General features: G+C 36.6%; 1 protein-coding gene across 2 annotated transcripts in view; it reads right to left on the reverse strand.

Annotated features, from left to right (window-relative positions):
- Nucleotides 1-20000, reverse strand: part of LOC126190823 (integrin alpha-PS4-like) — a 175916-nt gene that overhangs the window by 2398 nt on the left and 153518 nt on the right. For both annotated transcript variants that reach the window (XM_049931393.1, XM_049931392.1), the window contains exons 21-23: nucleotides 14579-14666; nucleotides 13283-13415; nucleotides 8369-8428 (exon numbers count right to left, since the gene is read on the reverse strand). In XM_049931393.1, the coding sequence (XP_049787350.1) occupies nucleotides 8369-8428; nucleotides 13283-13415; nucleotides 14579-14666 (281 nt within the window). The remainder of the gene's footprint in view (nucleotides 1-8368; nucleotides 8429-13282; nucleotides 13416-14578; nucleotides 14667-20000) is intronic.

Consider the following 20000-nt stretch of genomic DNA (forward strand, 5'->3'; position numbering starts at 1 on the left):
GTACCTGAATAGTTCACTCCATAAGAGCATTGCCTAGAATAGATAAGGTATTGGGTTTGAATCCTGGCCTGGGTTTTAATCTTCCAGAAAGTTCCAAAACTTTGTACACTTTGCTGCTGAGTGAAAGATTCATTCTAGACACTGAGTGAAATATTTATTCTAGATGAGGACAGTCCGATAAAAATCAGTAGGAAACTAAAATAAATCAGAATTCATAAATATATTGTTTTATGTGGAACTAAAGCCAGAATCCTAATTCACAAATGCAAATTTGTTGAGAAGTCTACCTGACAAATTAACAGGATCCACTCATGAAACTTAGTGAAATGATGAAAAGATATTGAAAGGATAGCAAGAAAAAATATGCTAAATAAGTTCAAATGAAATCCTTTGTTGGGTGCAGTGGATAAGAAAATGTAGACTATTACAATCAATGCATTTTACCAGTTTTAATCAACATGGCTGAGAAACTACAGGGGGCAATAATAAACTGCAGAGCAATGTCAAGTTCTACTTTTCTTTTGTTTCTGGACCCATCAACATAGTCCAGTGTTGATCTCTTTATGATGCTGCAATTCTTTTATCCAGAAATGTGTTTGCTAAGTGTTTACTCATTCTGAAGAGTATCTGATGATTATGTCAACATGGTGAAGGATTACTGGTTGCCATTTTTCTGTTATTATGTCAATGTAAGAAATCTGAGCTTTAAAGAAAGATATGAATGCTTTTATACATTAATCTGCCACAGTAGATATAAAAGAGTACTATCAACAGTGCAAGAACAGAGGGGTTGTGAGGAAACATGTGGAACATATTTTTAAAATAGGAATTATCATTTCTATCTTAAATCATATTACTGTTCCATCCCAGATTTTCCATTGTTTCAACATATTTTTACCTTCTACCAGAATAGTTTACCAGGAGAAGTTGCAACAAACTCATCGTCAGTGAGATGAAGCTTGAGATAGAGAGTAATAAATGTCATCTCGAATCACTTAAGAGTATGGCACATGGAAATCTAAACATGATGCAGAAGGTAGCTGATTTATTTCTGATGTAGCCAGTAGTGTGACTTTTTTTTGCAAATGATTAGTATTCATATAGATAAAATCAGAGCTATGACAAGTTTATAGATTAAATTGGAGGTACATGTAAAGTCTACAAAAGCCTTGGTAAGACTGTCAGGTGTATTATTGCCTGGATTGCAGATGTGTACCTGTGCCAGCTAAGACTGGAGACAAGGAATACTTTACTACAAAGCAGATAAAAACAAAGTAGTTAAAATTCTGTAAGGGTTTGTGAAACCCACTGCTGTGTATTGACAAGGGACAAGATAGAATAGATTAATTAGAACATGCTTGGGAAAATTACATAGCATGGTATTCTTTCCATCTACATCTTCTTATTATCTGGAAATCCTACAAGAAGCCTGAAATTTCAGGAGAGGACAGAAAAGTGCAGATAACCTGTGAACAGGTTGAGAAGAGATGATGATCTATAAGTTCTTGTAGTTCCATTTCTAAGTGTGTCCCTCACAGGAGACATTTCTACATTACCATATTAATCATGGAGATATGAGGGCTTCAATGACAACAGGTTGTTGTGACAGTAGATATGGGACAACAGTGGGTCAGAATCATCTATTTTATTGATGCAGCATATTTAATGTCTTGGCATTATTACAACTACCAGACTCAGCAACACTTATCTGAACTAATCTGTAAAAGTTAATAATCATTTCACTTGAAAGGAATCTATTTGCAAACTTACTGAGAACCCAGCCTTGTCCACGTATTTATTTATAGCTATGCCTGAGACTTATGTGCTTGGAATTTATTTTCTGTTTACAAAAGTGGCTTTGTGTTCAATGTTTGAAGCAGTATGTTTAGGGACATGAACAAAGAGCTTGTTTGCTTCACTAACATGGGAGAGAGCCACTTAGAATTGGCTGTGTGAAAATCATTTGATACTAAGGTCCACACCTGCAACACACAGCATCTGGCCTTTTGCTTAGTTTATGGTTGCGGTATAATATAAGCTCACCAGGAATTGTACTCATTTAAAGTTAAATGGTAAATTGTTTGGAATTTGGGGTATAAAAACTCACATCTGTACCACTTCCCATCAAAATTTCCATTTCTATGGTGTTGTGTTGAAGAGAAGAAACTATAAGCCTCTGTGAGTAAAGGGTTCTGAGGAATGAGGTAATGTGCGACACTATCAATCGGAGTTATGTAGCACCTTGCTTTTGGAAGTTGTTTCCAAATAGCAAGTTAAAGGCTGATGTCCTCAAGCTGCAAGTCATGATCTTCATTGGATTCTTCAGACCATATAATCCTCAATCTCTTAGCCATTCTCATATAATCAGAAAGCCTTGACAGTTTTCTAGGCATTTTCTTCATAAACAAAATGAAATCAAAATGCAACAAGTAGGCACCCAAATCACTAAGCAACCTTAGTAAATTTGCTTTTCTTAGTAATGAGTACAAATAAAAATTGTCAAAAGAAGCAAAGCAGTATCATTAAGTGTTCAACACATAAAGCAAAATCAGTAAATCCATACATCATAGCCAAGTAAATTCACTATTAGTTTGTATTCTCAAAGATAAGACTGTGGCACTTAATTCTGTCACTGATGTAAAAAATAGATCTATCACCGAATTTAAAAAAACTAACAGCACCACTTATTAGTTCTTTTGTGTGCTAAAAAACTAAAAGCATCATCTATAAATTGTTTCTGTACTACACTGTGATGATTAAACATTGGAACTACCAAGCTGAGCAGACTGTTTTTGATATAACTTTAAATTATGATATCTTTTTTTGTGTTCCAATTTTGATGAAATAACACCTGAATGTTGCCCCAAGCTATGCTTAAGTTACCTTTGAAAACCTCAAAGAAATTCATTTAGTAGTTTTGGAGAATAACATTTTCAAACAGGTAGACATGACGGTTCTACAATTTTGTTATTAGTATATGTGAGACAGGCACAGATCAGCAGCATCTGGATGATGATTCATTACTCCAACATCTCACTGAACATTTAAAAATGGTAATTACAAAGGGATACCCAAAAAAGCTGCAATTATTTTTTAAAAGGTTTCGGGAGTAGACAACATTCCATTAGAACTTCTGACAAAACTCTACCATCTGGTGAGCAAAGTGTATGAGACAGGCGAAATACCCTCAGACTTCAAGAAGAATATAATGATTCCAATCCCAAAGAAAGCAGGTGTTGACAGATGTGAAAATTACCGAACTATCAGTTTAATAAGCCATGGCTGCAAAATACTAACGCAAATTCTTTGCAGATGAATGGAAAAACTGCTAGAAGCCAATCTTGGGGAAGATCAGATTGGATTCGGTAGAAATATGGGAACACATGAGGCAATACTGACCTTATGACTTATCTTAGAAAATAGATTAAGGAAAGGCAAGCCTAGCATTTGTAGACTTAGAGAAAGCTTTTGACAATGTTGACTGAAATACTCTCTTTCAAATTCTGAAGGTGGCAGGGGTAAAATAAAGGGAGCGAAAGGCTATTTACAAATTGTACAGAAACCAGACGGCAGTTATAAGAGTCGGGTCCATGAAAGGGAAACAGTGGTCGGGAAGGGAGTGAGACATGGTTGTAGCCTCTCCCTGATGTTGCTCAATCTGTATATTGAGCAAGCAGTAAAGGAAACAAAAGAAAAATTTGGAGTAGGTATTAAAATCCATGGAGAAGAAATAAAAACTTTAAGGTTCGCCGATGACATTGTAATTCTGTCAGAGACAGCGAAGGACTTGGAAGAGAAGTTGAATGGAATCGACAGTGTTTTGAAAGGAGGATATAAGATGAATATCAACAAAAGCAAAATGAGGATAATGGAATGTAGTCGAATTAAGTCAGGTGATGCTGAGGGAATTAGATTAGGAAATGAGACACTTAAAGTAGTAAAGGAGTTTTGCTATTTGGGGAGCAAAATAACTGATGATGGTCGAAGTAGAGAGCATATAAAATGTAGACTGGCAATGGCAAGGAAAGCATTTCTGAAGAAGAGAAGTTTGTGAACATAGAGTATAGATTTAAGTGTCAGGAAGTCATTTCTGAAAGTATTTGTATGGAATGTAGCCATGTATGGAAGTGAAACATGGACGATAAATAGTTTGGGCAAGAAGAGAATAGAAGCTTTCGAAATGTGGTGCTACAGAAGAATGCTGAAGATTAGATGGGTAGGTCACATAACTAATGAGGAGGTATTGAATAGGATTTGGGAGAAGAGGAGTTTGTGGCACAACTTGACTAGAAGAAGGGATCAGTTGGTAGGACATGTTCTGAGGCATCAAGGGATCACCAATTTAGTACTGGAGGGCAGCATGGAGGGTAAAAATCGTAGAGGGAGACCAAGAGATGAATACACTAAGCAGATTCAGAAGGATGTCAGCTGCAGTAGGTACTGGGAGATGAAGAAGCTTGCACAGGATAGAGTAGAATGGAGAGCTGCATTAAACCAGTCTCTGGACTGAAGACCAGAACAACAACAACAACAACAAGGTATATATTTTAAAATTGTTTTGAAAACAACCTTATCTGTTTCAAAATACTCTCCATTACAACTACTACATTTGTCCCACTGGTACTTCCACTTTTTGAAACATTATTGGTCTTTAGAAATGGCTGACGGCTCCTCCCTCATTTTTTTTTCTTGACTTCTTTCATGTTGTCACATCAGTGCCCTTTCATGCAGCTTTTCATGCGTGGAAATAAGAAAAAGTCGCACAGAGCCAAGACAGGTGAGTAAGATGTGTGGGGCAACAGAACCATGCCATTTTTAGCCAAAAACTGTCTTTACCGAGATGACTGTGTGTACAGGTGCATTGTTGTGGTGGAAGAACCAGTCTTCTGCCTGCCACAAATTGGGTCTGAACCAATCTAATCTCTGACTCCTGATCAATTGTCTTGATGGACTGAGTGCACAAGCTCTCAAATTTTTTCAATATTTTCATTGATTCGGGCAGTTGATGGAGGTTCAGAATAAGATTTGTCATCAAGCGACATGTCACCATTTTTAAATCAGGAAAAACACTCATACACTTGAGTTTTTCCCATAGCATCATCTAGGTAACCTGTTTTCAACATTAAAATAGTTTCAGCAGTATTTTTACTGAATAGAAAACAAAATTTCACAGCTGCAAATTGTTCACTTAAACTTTCCATCATAAATTATGAAACAAGAAGAAAACAGTGGTAGCAAAAACAATCATTACAGATGAACAGAACAAGCCAGGACATCAACACAGGCGATCAGGTGATACTGAACTGGCAATGAGCTGTGCTATACATGCCTAGTAGCAGAAGTGTGTACTGCACAAGCTCCGCCCATGGCATTTTTTTTCTTTCTTTTTTTTAAATCCCCTTGTATGAAGTCCCTTTATCATCGGACAATCAGCAGAGTGTGAACTTGATTCCTAACTATTTTCAATGATTTATTTTGCCCATCCCTTTCATTCATTTAGTCATTGTTCTAAGCAATGGTTAAGCTGATACTGGCAGTACAAATGGTTAGGAAGTTTCTTGTTCTCTTTTTTCTCCACTTTATTATAGCTCATGGCAGCATTTATGTAAAATTTAATAAAGCATCTAGTCTTATCATAGACTTCATGTACTGCTGTTAACTCATTTTTTTACTAACTTCACATTTTGTTAGTCCAATTACACTGAACTGGAAGAGTATTCTGATTTATTTCAGTCCTTGGCAATTGCTTGTAGCCTGTAACAAATTCCTTGTATTTCTTCACACTGTGCCAAACATTACTTTTAGTTTTTCACATTGACCATCTTTTGTTGACATGGGTCTTGACTCATTCCACATTCCTTCAGATTTGCCTTCTTGATGGGAACTACAGTACATGATGACTGAATGAGGTGTATGTGAGACAGAGCTTCCAAGATCAAATCCAACCTTTGATGAGTATACTTATTGGCCTGGTCCTGTCAAGACTCAAGGCAAGTTTCAAAGTTTAACCACCCTACTACTCTGTCACAGTGGGAAAATTCTTTTAAATGTTATACTTGTAATTTAACAAATAAGGATTTGGACAATTTGATGATGACTCTTTAGGAAGAAATTTAAATTTTGCCCCAACACTAAAGCCCTTGTTGTTAACATCTTTTATGGAGGCATTGAAGTAGCTATCAGAGAACTATGTGGTAAACTTTGCTGAGCAAATGACATGTGAAACAAGATCCCATCCACAAAAAGTAATGTATCCTTGTCTGACAGAACTGTACTTTGTAATCTCAAGAATGATTCCCAGATGGTAGTTCTTCCTGCATACAATGATAATACCACTGTTTTGCTACCAGTACCCCTCTACACTGAAAGTATGTACAGCATTCTTGAAGCATCAATATACAGTATGACTGACAAGAGTGCCACTGTCTGTGTTCAAAGACAAGCTGCTTCTCTATTGAACTCCAGATCTCTACCCAAGAAAGTTATCAACACATTGAAGGGGCACAGTTCTGTGGCTCCCAGACAAAATTTTCCAGAAAGAAATATTTGGTACAGAATTAAATGAAAATCATAAACCATGCTTAGAGCTGAATAGGGTTGACTTTTAGCCTAACAGTAAGTAACGTAGGTGCACCCACTTATTGAGTGACCTAATATTTAATCTTGAGGTTTAGACTTTTTATCAAGAAATGTAAGCACAGCATCCATAAGTCAGTGGATTTTATTAGTAGATTAATAAATTCAAACTTAACAGACGTGATTTATTAGTTAGCTTTGATGTTATCTTCTTGTTTACAAAGGGACCTAGTGTTGATAATTATCAGTAATTATCAACAACTTTGAGGAAGACATGAAAGCATTACTTCAGAATGTGTTAATATCCATTTAACTTTTCATTTAATAACCAGTGCTTTGAACAGATGATGATGTTGGCACAAGGAACCCCTTATCACTCCTTCCAACTAATTTATGTACAGAGTTTTTGAAGAGAAAGCACTCAACTCTGATTGTGTTCTGGCAATATGTCAATGATACACTCATAGTGTGGCCCCACAGTAAAAATAAATTGAAGAAGTTTTGTGAACTCTTAACTCCACTCACAGAAATACCAAGTTCACCAAGCAACAAGATAAGAATGGCTGTCTGCCATTCTTGGATTTGCCAGTTTGGGTTTTTGGGACACTGCATGTATTGTAAGCCTATCCATACCAATTTACACACAGAGATGTCCAGCTGCCATCATACCTTGGAAACCATGAGTAAATTTAAAACATTGGTTCACCAGGCTAATTTAATATCTGACACTGACAGCCTACAGTACAACTGAAGGCAGTATTTAGAAAAAATGGATATGAACACCAGATTAAGAGAGATTTGTCAGTCACAACAGCAAATCAACCAAGGAAGAGCAAGATGAAAGAGATGTAAAGTCTAGATTCTTTTTTGCTTATAAGGGAAATGGTTCTGCAAAAAACAGCCAGAATCATGAAAAAGCATAGGGTGAGTGTGATTGTCTGCCCAGCTGCCAAGATAGCAGCTCTGACAGGATCTGTGAATGATGATCTGCTTTTAAGAATGGTGGGAATCTGAAATTTCTTACCAGTGTTGTAAAATCTGTATAGCAAAAACAACATGCACTGCGCAAGAACAATATATACGACACCAACACCACACCACCCTTCTTCAACCTAACAGATCAGTAGTGGCTGAGCATTGTATTTCTGCCAGCTGTTCCACGGAGTTTGTAAAAGTTATGAGATTGGTCACAGCTCATCCTAATGGTATTCTGTGGTCAACGAGGCTGTGAAAACAGAACTGGCAGACAAACTGCTCAGCTGGCAAACAACCTGTTCAACAGAGATGAAGGCTTCCATCTTGCAATTCATAAAAACCTCTTATTTCATGTGTGCACTCTCAAAGGAACTCTTCTTTTCAGTCTTTACTTGCCTACATCTGAACATTTGCATTTGGTGTATGTTATACTGCAGACTAACTTTCTTCATTGTAATGATGATTGACTTTCACGGTAAATGAATACTTGGTGTAATTGTGCACTTTAACAACATGCTCTGGTTTGAAATATAAGTGTTTGCATAGTTTTGATAGATATTTGTATTACATACCATATAAGTATGTCTGCCTGCTAAAGATAAGTGACAGTGAGCATGCTCAACAATATATTTTTGTTTGTAAAGCTCATGAGTTAGTTAATTGGCTAAGTATGTACACATTTATTTGGCATTTATTTTTTTAAATGAGTACATTACATTAATCATAAAATAAAATTTGGAACATAGTTTTTAGACAGGTTTTTGTTCAAGTTCTTTATTTTTATATTTATTAGGAGGCTAATGATAAAATAACATACCAGTGACTGTTCTTTCAGTTTGTCCAGTTCCTCTTTCTTGGTTCGTTTGAAAAATCCAGCCTGAAAAGATGAGTACTCATTATTATGCTATCATTAAATATTCTCCTACTCTATTTATAATGGAAAGAGAACAATTCTTGTGATATTAGTGTGTTTTAAAATTAAGTGAATCTTGTGCAGAACGAATTTTTTACTTTGGAGTAGAGTGTGCACAGATATGAAACTTCCTGGCAGATTAAAACTGTGTGGCAGGTCAGGACTTGAATCTGGAACCTTTGCCTTACATGGCAACTGTTCTACCAACTGAGCTACCCAAACACAAGTCATGACACACCGCACAGCTTTACTTCCACCAGTACCTCAACTTCTACCTTCCAGCCTTCACAGAAGTTCTCCTGCAAGACTTTGTAAAGAGCCACCCTCCTCAAACATTACCTTTATTCAACAGAAGTAATCAATACCAAAAATAATTTCCAATCTTGTATAAGTTAATATTATCTCAGCTGTTTTCCTAAAGAAATTTCATATGATTTTGTACATGATGTATTATATTTCAGGCTAAAATGTATAGAAAGAAATTAATTTATTTTTTGTTGTTACAATTGATATGTACTAGCTCTATATATACAGTTAAAATTAATCTTCTTTTAGAGACATCTGAAATTACAAAATATCTGGATCACTTGAAATTCCTATTACTAATTACACAATCTGATATTAATTATTAAATTTGTTTCTGGATTCATTTATAAAATAATAACATAAATTGGTGGATATTCATTAGTCAAGAAAGTTTGTAAACTCTCTGGAATATTGTTAGAACTGCAAAATGAATTAGTAGTGGGCATGCCTCTGATGTGATCGGATGTGTTTTTAATTTTGGCAATCACAATGTAATTTTTTATTTAAAACTGGAGATTGTAAAGCCAGTGTGAGATAGAAAAACCTGAAAAAATAAAATTCAAGATAAAAATAAGTAGTTCTTCAATAACTATCATGTCATTTGGAACCTACAACGTCAAAAATTTCAGCCTCAAGAATCAACCCCCTACATGAAGTACTGGAGCCAACTACGAGGAAAGAAGGTAATTAAATAAGTTATTTGTACATCTTACTTCCCTCAAAGCTTATTAAAAGAGTTAGTTATCTTGAAGAGTGTCAACCAACAAACGATGTGGGAGAGGGTAAGAATACAAACTTGTAGGCCTAGCACTACTGGAAGAAAGAATATCGTGGAGACATGGTTTAGCCACAATCTAGGGCTTGTTCCTAGAACGAATTTTTCACTATGCTGTGGGATGTGTGCTGATATGAAACTTACTGGCAGATTAAAACCATATGCCAGGCTGGGTCTTGAACTCGGGACATTTGCCTACCAAGGCTAAATAATACTTTTTTAAAGGCATATGACAGTTAATATGCTTCTTCTGTATATATTTACCATTCACAAAATCTGTAACCTCTGTCAATCCTTTCATTTTGTGCAAACAGTTTAGTCTTCACATTTGCTGCTCTCATTTTTAAACAAACCTTTACAAGTTTTTAGATAAGTGTCTATTATCAATATTTTGTCAAATCTTATTAGCAGCCAGCGTTTGTAAAATAATGTTAGGTTATGTTAACCATTGAGGTGAGATACTTAACCCCTCAGAATTTTAGCAATAACTTGTCCATATTGGGGACAGTCACTCTTTGTCATTATGATTTCACTTACCTAGTAGGCAATCAATAACAATCTGATGCTCCCATCACATTTAGGCATCGCAACAAGGGGATTATGAATGTCATTACCTGCCTGTTCAATCAAACCCACAATCTAACATACAGTAAGTTTATCTGTTGACTGCTTCCTTCCTAGCAACATGTATCTGGTAAATTTTTTTGAAAAAGGCTTGTCCAGGTTTAAATGACACTCATAATTTTTCATGACACTTGGCTGATTCGAAAATCCATTGTGATAGTTGGTTAACACTTTTCATAATTCTGGCCATTGACCACAGGGCATGTGTTCAGCTGACTGTATTTTAACCTCTGTTTCTTCCAGAATATATTTTTCTTATTTGTCAGCATCCTGACTGTTTCTGCTGAATCCAGTACCTTCCTCTCAGTACCTTTTAGTTTTCATTACTCTAATGTTCAAGTCCCATCTTACATTATCGTGAACAAAATGCCTTTCCAATAAAAGCCACAGTATATAAACCAGTAGTTTTTGTGATTAATGCAGATTGTATCTTGATGAAACCATATATTAACTATCCTTTAAATTTCGCAGTGGTGGTGAATTTCATCTGTTTAACGCTTGAGTAGTGGTTTACTGTAATTAAAAGTTAATTTATGCAGAACCTAACCTTTGTTCTTTCAGAATGAGACTCATGAGCAGAAATCAGTTGTTGGACATATTTTCTTGTCTGTCAAAGCTCTATGTGTACAAACTTCAATAGCATCTTTGTAGGGTACTGTCAGCCATCTTGTCTCTGTTCTAGACAATAACTGTAATACATTGCTACTTACATCCACATTCTCATTTGTACTAAGCAGCTACAATATGTTGCATGACAAAGAGTTAAAAGTGTATCAGAATCATTCCCTCTTCCCTTCATATTACACTGGTGAAAGGTGTATAAAAAGAACAGTTCTCTGTATGCCTTCATATAAGCCTGAATTTATCTAATTTTACCGATAGCCATTTATGAGATTTATACTGTGGGAGTAATATATTTCTTAGCTAATCTTTGACAGTGATATTTGTAAGTCTGGAGAGTAAGACTTTCTTGCCTGTAATGTCTCTTACTGTGGTTTGTTGAGCTTTTCTGTGACACTCTTCTTCTATGTAAATGAACCTCCTCAAATGTCAAAAGCTCTTCTTTGAATGTTTCTCTCTCTCTCTCTCTCTCTCTCTCTCTCTCTCTCTCTCTCGCTTCCATTAATCAGACATTACATGTGCCCACTACGAAAAACAGTATTTGTGAATTAGTTAAACAAAGCTTCTGTGAGCACGAGATGAATTACACACTCTTAGATTTCTCCCAATAACTTTTTGGCCAGCATCTTGAACTCCTACCAAGTGCTTTGATGCCACGCAAGTCTCATGAAATTTCTTTCTCATCTTAATTCTTCTAGGATCTTCAGATAGTGACTGAATAAACATACACAACATTCTGTAGACTTTAAATTTTCATTCTCTTCCCACTTGTTGACTCTTATCTTGATTTCAGTGATTAACTTGATTGTAATGTATTAACAGCAATCTTGTAGCATAGATCAATAGCTACAAAGATTATGAGTGGTCCCACAAATTCACTAGTAGCAAAGATTATGGGTAACTGACAAACATAGATGTTAGCATAATGAGTAGCAGTTGACAACTTACTGAAAAATGCATGATGAACACCAAACATGGACTGACTTGATAATACTGAACATAGTAAATGAATCTACAAACATCCTCATTCATTCCTAAGTCACTCCCACTCCTGTCACCTTGTCCCATGTGTCATATCCCAGTGAAAGATGACCCACAGGTATGATCTGTGCAATTCATCCATCCAACACATCCTACACCACTGAAGGCAGGGCCACCTGTGAAAGCAGCCATGTCACATACCAGCTGTGTGGCAGTCAATGCACAGCATTTTATGTGGGCATGAGTGATAACCAGTTGTCCATGAGAATGAATGGCCACTGCCAAACTGTGGCCAACAACAAAGTTGATCACACAGTGGCACAACACACTGTTGAGCATGTGCTTGAGTTCAAAGTCTGCTTCACAACATATACCATCTGGATCCTTCCCTCCAGCACCAGCTTTTCTGAACTTCTGAGCTATATAGATGGGAGTTATCCTTGCTTCTGTAATCCTCAGGGCGTCAGTCTCAGCTAATCTACTGCCCTCACACCCTATACCCAATGGTTTCCTCTTCCTTTATACTGACATCCCCTCCTAATTCACCTCTCCATGTTGTCTTCTTTGGATGTCTCACCTCACTGGCTCCAGTATCCATGAGTTGCATGTCTACCCAGTGCGCCCACCACCCTCCCTCCCACGTTCCTAGCCTGTACACCTGCTGCCTCTGTTTGAGCTGCTGGATACTTACCCCCAACTCTTGCTCCTTGCCTCTTTCTCCCTCTACCCAACACATCTGACACAACTGCCACCCTAGTTCACCCACCTTCTTCCAAAAGCTAGCAAAGTGTGTGCCTGTTGATGACCCAGTGCTTCTGCTATATGGTGAGTGGTCTCCTTTATTCCTGAATTACATATATTCTGCCAGAACTTTTCTTACTATATAACTAAGTTTTACTATATAACGAAAAATTAAAAGGTTTGCAAATGGAGATCAGTTTTTCTCTATTTCTCTACTTCTGTCACTTAAGATTATTAATGTGACATGCTATGCAACACAGCCAATGTGCAGTGTCACAGGAATGATAAAGTATTTACTTGGAGAGCACACTGAGTCAGCTTATTAGTCATCAAGAGGAAAATAAAATATTAAAAATGTTCCTCTCTTACTTAATTTGAAAGTATGAATCTCTGGACACGAGAGAAATGTCTTAATTTTGAAGTTCACTGACTCAGTTGTGAAGAAGTAATCAGGAAATAAATATGGCAAATATGAAGGTTTCACTGTAAACTTTTGTCCAGGTTTCTTGTACATGCTCAAATTAAACTGCCACGTGCTAACATGAAGTAAGGGCTTTTGACTGCTCTCATTATTCAGCAGTCAAATATTAGAAAACGTTTACAATATTTATAATATTAGCTTTATAAATGAAAAGAAAGAGAAGAAAAGATAGCTACAGATTGTAATACTCTCTCTCTCTCTCTCTCTCTCTCTCTCTTTTCCTAGAAGTACAAGTCAAAAATATTATTGCCCTTAAGCTGTACATGTAAAATCATAAAGTCATACAAACCTTGATGAGACCAAGGATAATGAGCAACAGAACAAGGACACCACTTATGGCTGATATAATAATAATCCATGTATCAACCTTTCGTAATGGTCTACTGGCTAGCAGAAGTATTGTTGCCACTGCTTCATCAGTTCTGGGGAAAAAATGAACAGTAGCTATCAGTCACTGATTTCTGAAAAACATTTCTAAAACTATTGTAGCACATATTAATAAGAAAATGATCCATTAAGTCTCATGAATATAAGAGAATGCATATGAGTTATGTTCTTTTCTGTTTGATTACTGCCTAAAAGCTAGGAACTTCTGGTATACTTACAAGCACTGTATTTATTTAAAAACAGATGAAAGTATGTTCTGTTATGATAGTCCAGCTATTGCTTTTGTTCAATAACAGTAAAAAAGAAACAGTGTTAAGGAGACTGAGACAGAATCAGAGTTTCTTCTTCTGTAAATTGAGGGAATATAATATAATGAATCATTTAGCTATATTGGAAGCAGGTGGTAAACAAAATTAATAAATACATGTTTCAAATAATAAGCACATAGGTGTCTTATAAAATCCACGAGATCCATAAATACACTGGTCATTGTTATTTGAAGAAAGACAATAAGGAGGTGATGAGGTAATGGGAGACAGGAGAGAAAAGCTGTTTCTCAGTTGTAGCAGCAAAATGAGATTACATTACATAACAACCACAAAACTAGAGAGTGGAGCATGAGAAAGGCAGAAGAGAGGATAGAATATTGGCATAGTTCTTCAAAGGGAAAATCACAACAATAGAGAAATAAATAAGCAAAAATGAGGTGTGAAAAACTCATAATAAAGTGCTGACCTATAAGTAAGAGAGAGAGTTTGAGAAAAGTAATGAGTGATGAGGTTATTGAAATAGGAAAAGTTGTAGATTCAGAAGCTATGCTGAGTAGAAACTGAACAGCTGTAGAGTTTGGAAGTGCTGTAAGCTTCATTTGAGATGTAAACAATCTTGTTAGTGGAAATGTGAAGTACATGTAACAGAGTTGAGTTTCGTTGTATGTATTTTACTGCAATCTGCTTACCAAGAAACTGATTAAATGTCTAGATTAAAAAAAGGGGAATCATTAACTATGCAATACAGGATAGTTACTGATAAAGAAAGATATACATCACTGACATATTCTTGTGTAATAGTCATTCAAAAAAAGTAGGTGTATGTTGCCACTTGTCCTGCTGCCTGAATTTATTCGTTCAGTGAAGGATATACCTGTTGAATATTGTCTGAATTTTTTATATTCACACGGGAATTTGAATGAAATTACCTGTTTCCTGATGACAGCACGTAAGTTGGTATTTTGATTCTTGCAGAACTGGTGATGCTAAGGCTTCCTCCTTCCTGTAGTACTGGTCCTGAAATCAAGAGCATATCTATTTGGTATCTGCATCATTTTCCCAGATTGGTTTCTTGTCCTTGTTAAGTAAGTAGACCTAAATTCAAAGTACTGGTAAAGTAATAAAAGGTATGAGGCCAACATAACTCAACATTTACTTTGTCAATAAAATTAAGCAGAGATGCAAAATGGATCATGGTTTAGAGTGACTCTTTTACCCATCCAATACCTGTTTGTGTCCTTATCTTTCCTCTTTGTGTCTTCCTCCCAATAAAGAAACTGTTAAAAAGTTCTGGAAAAGAGACTGAAGATGAATATGTCTGTGTTATATTTGTATCTATTACCAGTGATCTCTGTTCAGCTTTCAAAAGTAGTATCTCAGTTGATCTATCACACTACTTTGAGGTACACTGGATACTATCTCTAATTATCATGCATCTCAAAAAGAGAATAAAGAAGATTTATGGGATAAAATGAAGGCACTCTCCTGTCTGCATATGTCGTATAATGTGTTGATAGTGAATCACAGCACTGCATAAATGAAGTGTCATGTGCCGCCCACCACAATGTACTATGATGCTACATTTGCGGTGGAAATCATGAGCCACCCTATGCATAGTCTGAACATAGGTGTCTTGGCATATATTACACATTGTACCTGTGACCAGTCATATTAAAATGTGAGTGCTGGTTTTTGAAACTAAGAAGAAGGTGGCATACTGTTCATGTATGAACTTGCAAATGGCAAAGGGCATGAAGTAGCACACCTGTAACGGGAGCTTTTTCCTTCCAGACAGCAGCAAGATATTTGCAGTGCTACACTAGTATGTTTATGAAAGAGGTTCTATACTGGCTCTTTGAATGGTTGTCAATTCCCTTGCATATGATCATTCTGCTCTGGAATAATGTATGGACTATGGTCCGGTTATGAGTGTGCAAGCAGTGGACTGTGAAATGTATGATATTTGTTTGTCTGTGTGGCATATATAGGTGATTATGACTTGTACCTATACCATCTGCAAAGGGTCTCAAGGGGCAGATTTGCAACTAATGAGCCAATTTCTAGCAGTAGTCTCTTCACATGGTCACTACCATAGTGGTGTTTGTGTTGTCTATTTCTTTCAATGAGGAGGCCTTCATGATGTAATAAATTTACAGGTGGATAGATATTCTGTTTGCCAATCATCAACACTAATTCAGGCTCAATGTATGGTGCAGTATTATCTTGGTAACTTGAGTGGTCCATGAACTGAATGGATCAGCATGCTTGACCTTCCTGAGGAATGTACTATGTCCACTATTGGAAAATATGTCCCCGGTAGTTTACTACACCTAGTGGTTCATGTGGGATAGTGCTCTAGTGCACTTTAGTTTGCATATGCAATCGGTCTTGTAAAATATCTTCTCAAGAAAATGGTCCATGCAATGATGACCAACACAGTGGTTTAACTACTCTCATGACCTTAATCCACATAAACTTTAGTTGCAGGAACATGTGAAAAGTGTGGTGCAAGCTACTCCAGTTAGTAATATTGATGACATGGAACAGTGTTCAACCGTAAAGCTGTGGGATAAATCTCTGGTATTGTAAAGCATATTTACTGAAATATGGGGCATTGCCCTGCCATGCATCCATTAATGTTCTTGGCAGACATCTCCTACGATTTAGCCACTGTATGTTGGAATCGAACTGACCAGCAGAGCTCATTTGGTTACGTATAGTACAGTATTTTATGACACTTGAAGTACTGGACCTCAGGAAACTCAAAATATAAGAGTTCATGATACAGATGACATTTTTCTGGGAATATACTAATTCTTGATTTTGTCATCACAGTTAAATCCTAACAAACTATCTTGTCAACATACAAACATTAAAGCACCTTTAATTGAAATGTTAATAAAAACATGTGCTCATTTATTTCTTATATTTATATGTTGACTATATCAATAATCACTATCAATAATGTTATTTATTTCACTTTTAAATATGAAGAAGTGATATTAGACAACAAAATACAAAATGTACTTTGAAAAGTTTTGTAAATGTAATTCCAATAATCGATGTATGCATTTATCATCTTTGGACTTCCATGTACCATCTGTCACACACCGTACAGTGGCTTACAGGGTATCTATGTTGATGTTGATGTAGATGTATCACATCTTGGTCATGCAGTAGTGTTCTCGCTTCCCACGCCCAGGTTCCTGGGTTCGATTCCCGGCGGGGTCAGGGATTTTCTCTGCCTCGTGATGACAGGGTGTTGTGTGATGTCCTTAGGTTAGTTAGGTTTAAGTAGTTCTAAGTTCTAGGTGACTGATGACCATAGATGTTAAGTCCCATAGTGCTCAGAGCCATTTGAACCATTTCATCACATCTTTTTGTGTATCTGGCCAGAGAAACACATGACACATTCCATTATGTGTTAGGATGTGGGATGGATGTATGGAGGTGCTTTGTAAGAGAGATGTCTTCGTTTATTGTGTCACTAACGAATGTGAACATAGCAATTAGCTGATCATAACAGTAAACTAAAATGAAGTTTAAACTGCAACTCACATTTGAAACTCTTTTTTTTTTTTGTATGGTTAGCATTGTATGAGAAAGTGGACCCATCACCTTTTAGCAGCCAAGCAAGAATTAATCATGTGCTTAGACAAAATGAAACCAACATACCACATGGATATAATCTACAAGATTTGAGCAGAATAAGCAAAGTGAACTGATTTATAACTGTGCAAATACAATTACCATGGTCAAAATTTGTGCACTACTTGATTTTGCATGAATGCATTTAATTTTCAATAAAATCGGACTAGATTTTGTCCATTATTAGCAAAAGAAATAACAAAAATGAAAAGGACCCAGTAAAAGTTTACAGTACACTTAAGTGTTGAACTTGGTAACAACACTGTGTAGAATGTGGGTTCATAGACAGCAGTGTTTTGGTTTTGCAAGGAATCCTTCCTACCCCTCACCCTCTTCCACTTTTGGAGGTCTCACCTGCTCACTGGCAGGCATCAATTTTGCAAGCAACATTCTGTAATCATTGTTCAATTACAATGACAGCTTAAAATATGCCCTTTTGAATTTCAGTACCTGTCTTTTGCCAGACACACATGGGTAATTTGAAGACATAATTTTTTATCACAGTTGTGGAGGTGAGCTCTAAGGTGTTATGATGTTCACCGTGGTACTGAAGTTACACCATAATGCATTAAAAAAAAAAATACTGATGCAAACTCTTCATTAGAGAGGTGTTGTTTCCTGTACTCATGTTACTCAAGAAAGTTTCACTATCTGCTGTTTTTAAATATTTTTTATATACAAATGATGTTGCAACGATTCACCTTTCATTGCACAAGACCACGATAATCAGTATTAACAGAAAATACTACAATTTCATCATTATAAAACTTGCATGTACTTGTTGCACAATCAATTGGCTCCTGAGCTGAGGATGCTAGGCATGAAAGCTCGTTATAGGCTCATAAGCACATTGGCTACTATGACAAGTCCCACCTCCTTTTCCCACCTCCTTTTCCCAGAGCAGCCAGTTTATAGATTATAAAATGAATGAAGATGTAATGGATTCATGATTTCAGAAGTGACATGAAGGTGTATGGGAAGCCACCTCAAGGACCACGTACAGCCTCTCTGCTCAATTTTGTAAATAATATTAATAATCACTATGCTCAACAAATCAATACTAGGTGCACAGTGACTACTTATTTTTACAGTGCACAATACTATTACATAGCTAAGGTTGGCGTTGAGCATAAACTTTCTAAATCAGCATGAAGTCATCCAAGTTCCACCTATCATAGATGGGCCAAGTAAAAATTCACAAACAGTTAGTAATTTTCTACCACAGTCAAGTTAATATTACTGCCACAACAAAGTTTTGTGGTTTTTTTGCATCAAGTATTTTTTAACACATACTGTTTTATTAAGTGGCCTGAAATAAAACAAACACCAATTTTCATTTTCAAATTAAAATAATTACTTCAAAAAAATATAATTGGCTTAATCACAGCTAAGGCATATGGGAGTCATCATCACGTCCTCCTCACCGTGTCCGGCGGCAGTGACTCCATCAGTCGTTTAGTCCATATTGTGGCGAGCTCAGATGTGGCTTGCAAAACTGAGCTTTGCTTTGAAGATCCAGTTGCACAAAGTGCAATACAGTTGCCCAGTGGAGCTATATGTATAGATGTAATTAGGCTTGGGCTTAGATTTGTGGAGCTTTCGTTTATCGTCCAGATTCTTTAGGCAGATATGCTCAAATTGTTCCACACTCTTGTGTACAGTTGAGCACCACTCTGATCAGTGCAAAAATGGAAGCTCCTCCCAATGTTTGCTCAGAATGCCACAGGCTGTAAGGTGGCATTTGATGGTGTCTTTATATCGCAGGTGTTGGTCACCTTGCCACCGCCTTCTAGATGAGAACTCTGAGTAAAACACTGTTTTGGAAAGTCTACTGTCATCCATGCATATGATATGGCCACTCCATATCAGTTGGTGTTTCATTAAGGGAGCTTCAATGCTGGGCAGTTTCACGTGGCGCAAAATATCCGTGTTTGGAACACGGTCTTCCTATTTCATGTGGAGAAGTGTCAGACAGTGAAAATGAAAGGTGTCTAGCCTCCTAATGTCATCTTTATAACAGCACCAGGTTTCCGATGTGTAGAGTAAAGCTGGTAATATTATTGCTTTGTAGACTGCAATTTTAGTTTGTAGTCTAGATCATGTGATTTCCATACTTGGTGATTGCCGAAAACTAAGGCTGCATTGGCTATATGAGCTGCAATTTCTGTTGTCAGGCTGGTATTGGTTCTAATTTGTCTACCTAGATATTTAAAGTGTGACACGTTTTCCAAATGTTTGTTGTCCAACTTAATACTGCTGTTGTCTGTATTGGAACCCCTAAGTGGTTGTTGAAGGATTCGCATCTTGGTGATGCTTATGACTAAACCAAATCTTCTGCAGGAGTCATTTAGCAGGTTCATGTATGTTTGGAGAGATTCAGGAGAATTAGCCATCATGCATACATCGTCTGCGTAAAGAATTTCCAAGATAGATATTTTATTTATGTGACTTTTTGTTCTGAGATGAGAGATGTTGAAGACACTTTTGTCTGTTCTCGAGTCAAGACCCATTTGACGACTGCAGGCTTTGGTTGTCTCTATCATAATAGCTGTGAAATAAAGTGAGAAGAGTGTGGGAACCAGTACACAGCCTTGTTTTACACGACATGTCATGGGAAACTGGTCTGAAAGCTTGTTTTCATGGCAGATTTTTGCCATCATGTTGTCATGAAACTGTCTAATCAAGTTAACAATTTTGTCAGGG

This window comes from Schistocerca cancellata, chromosome 6 (assembly GCF_023864275.1).
Source record: "Schistocerca cancellata isolate TAMUIC-IGC-003103 chromosome 6, iqSchCanc2.1, whole genome shotgun sequence".
Taxonomy (NCBI): Eukaryota; Metazoa; Arthropoda; class Insecta; order Orthoptera; family Acrididae; genus Schistocerca; species Schistocerca cancellata.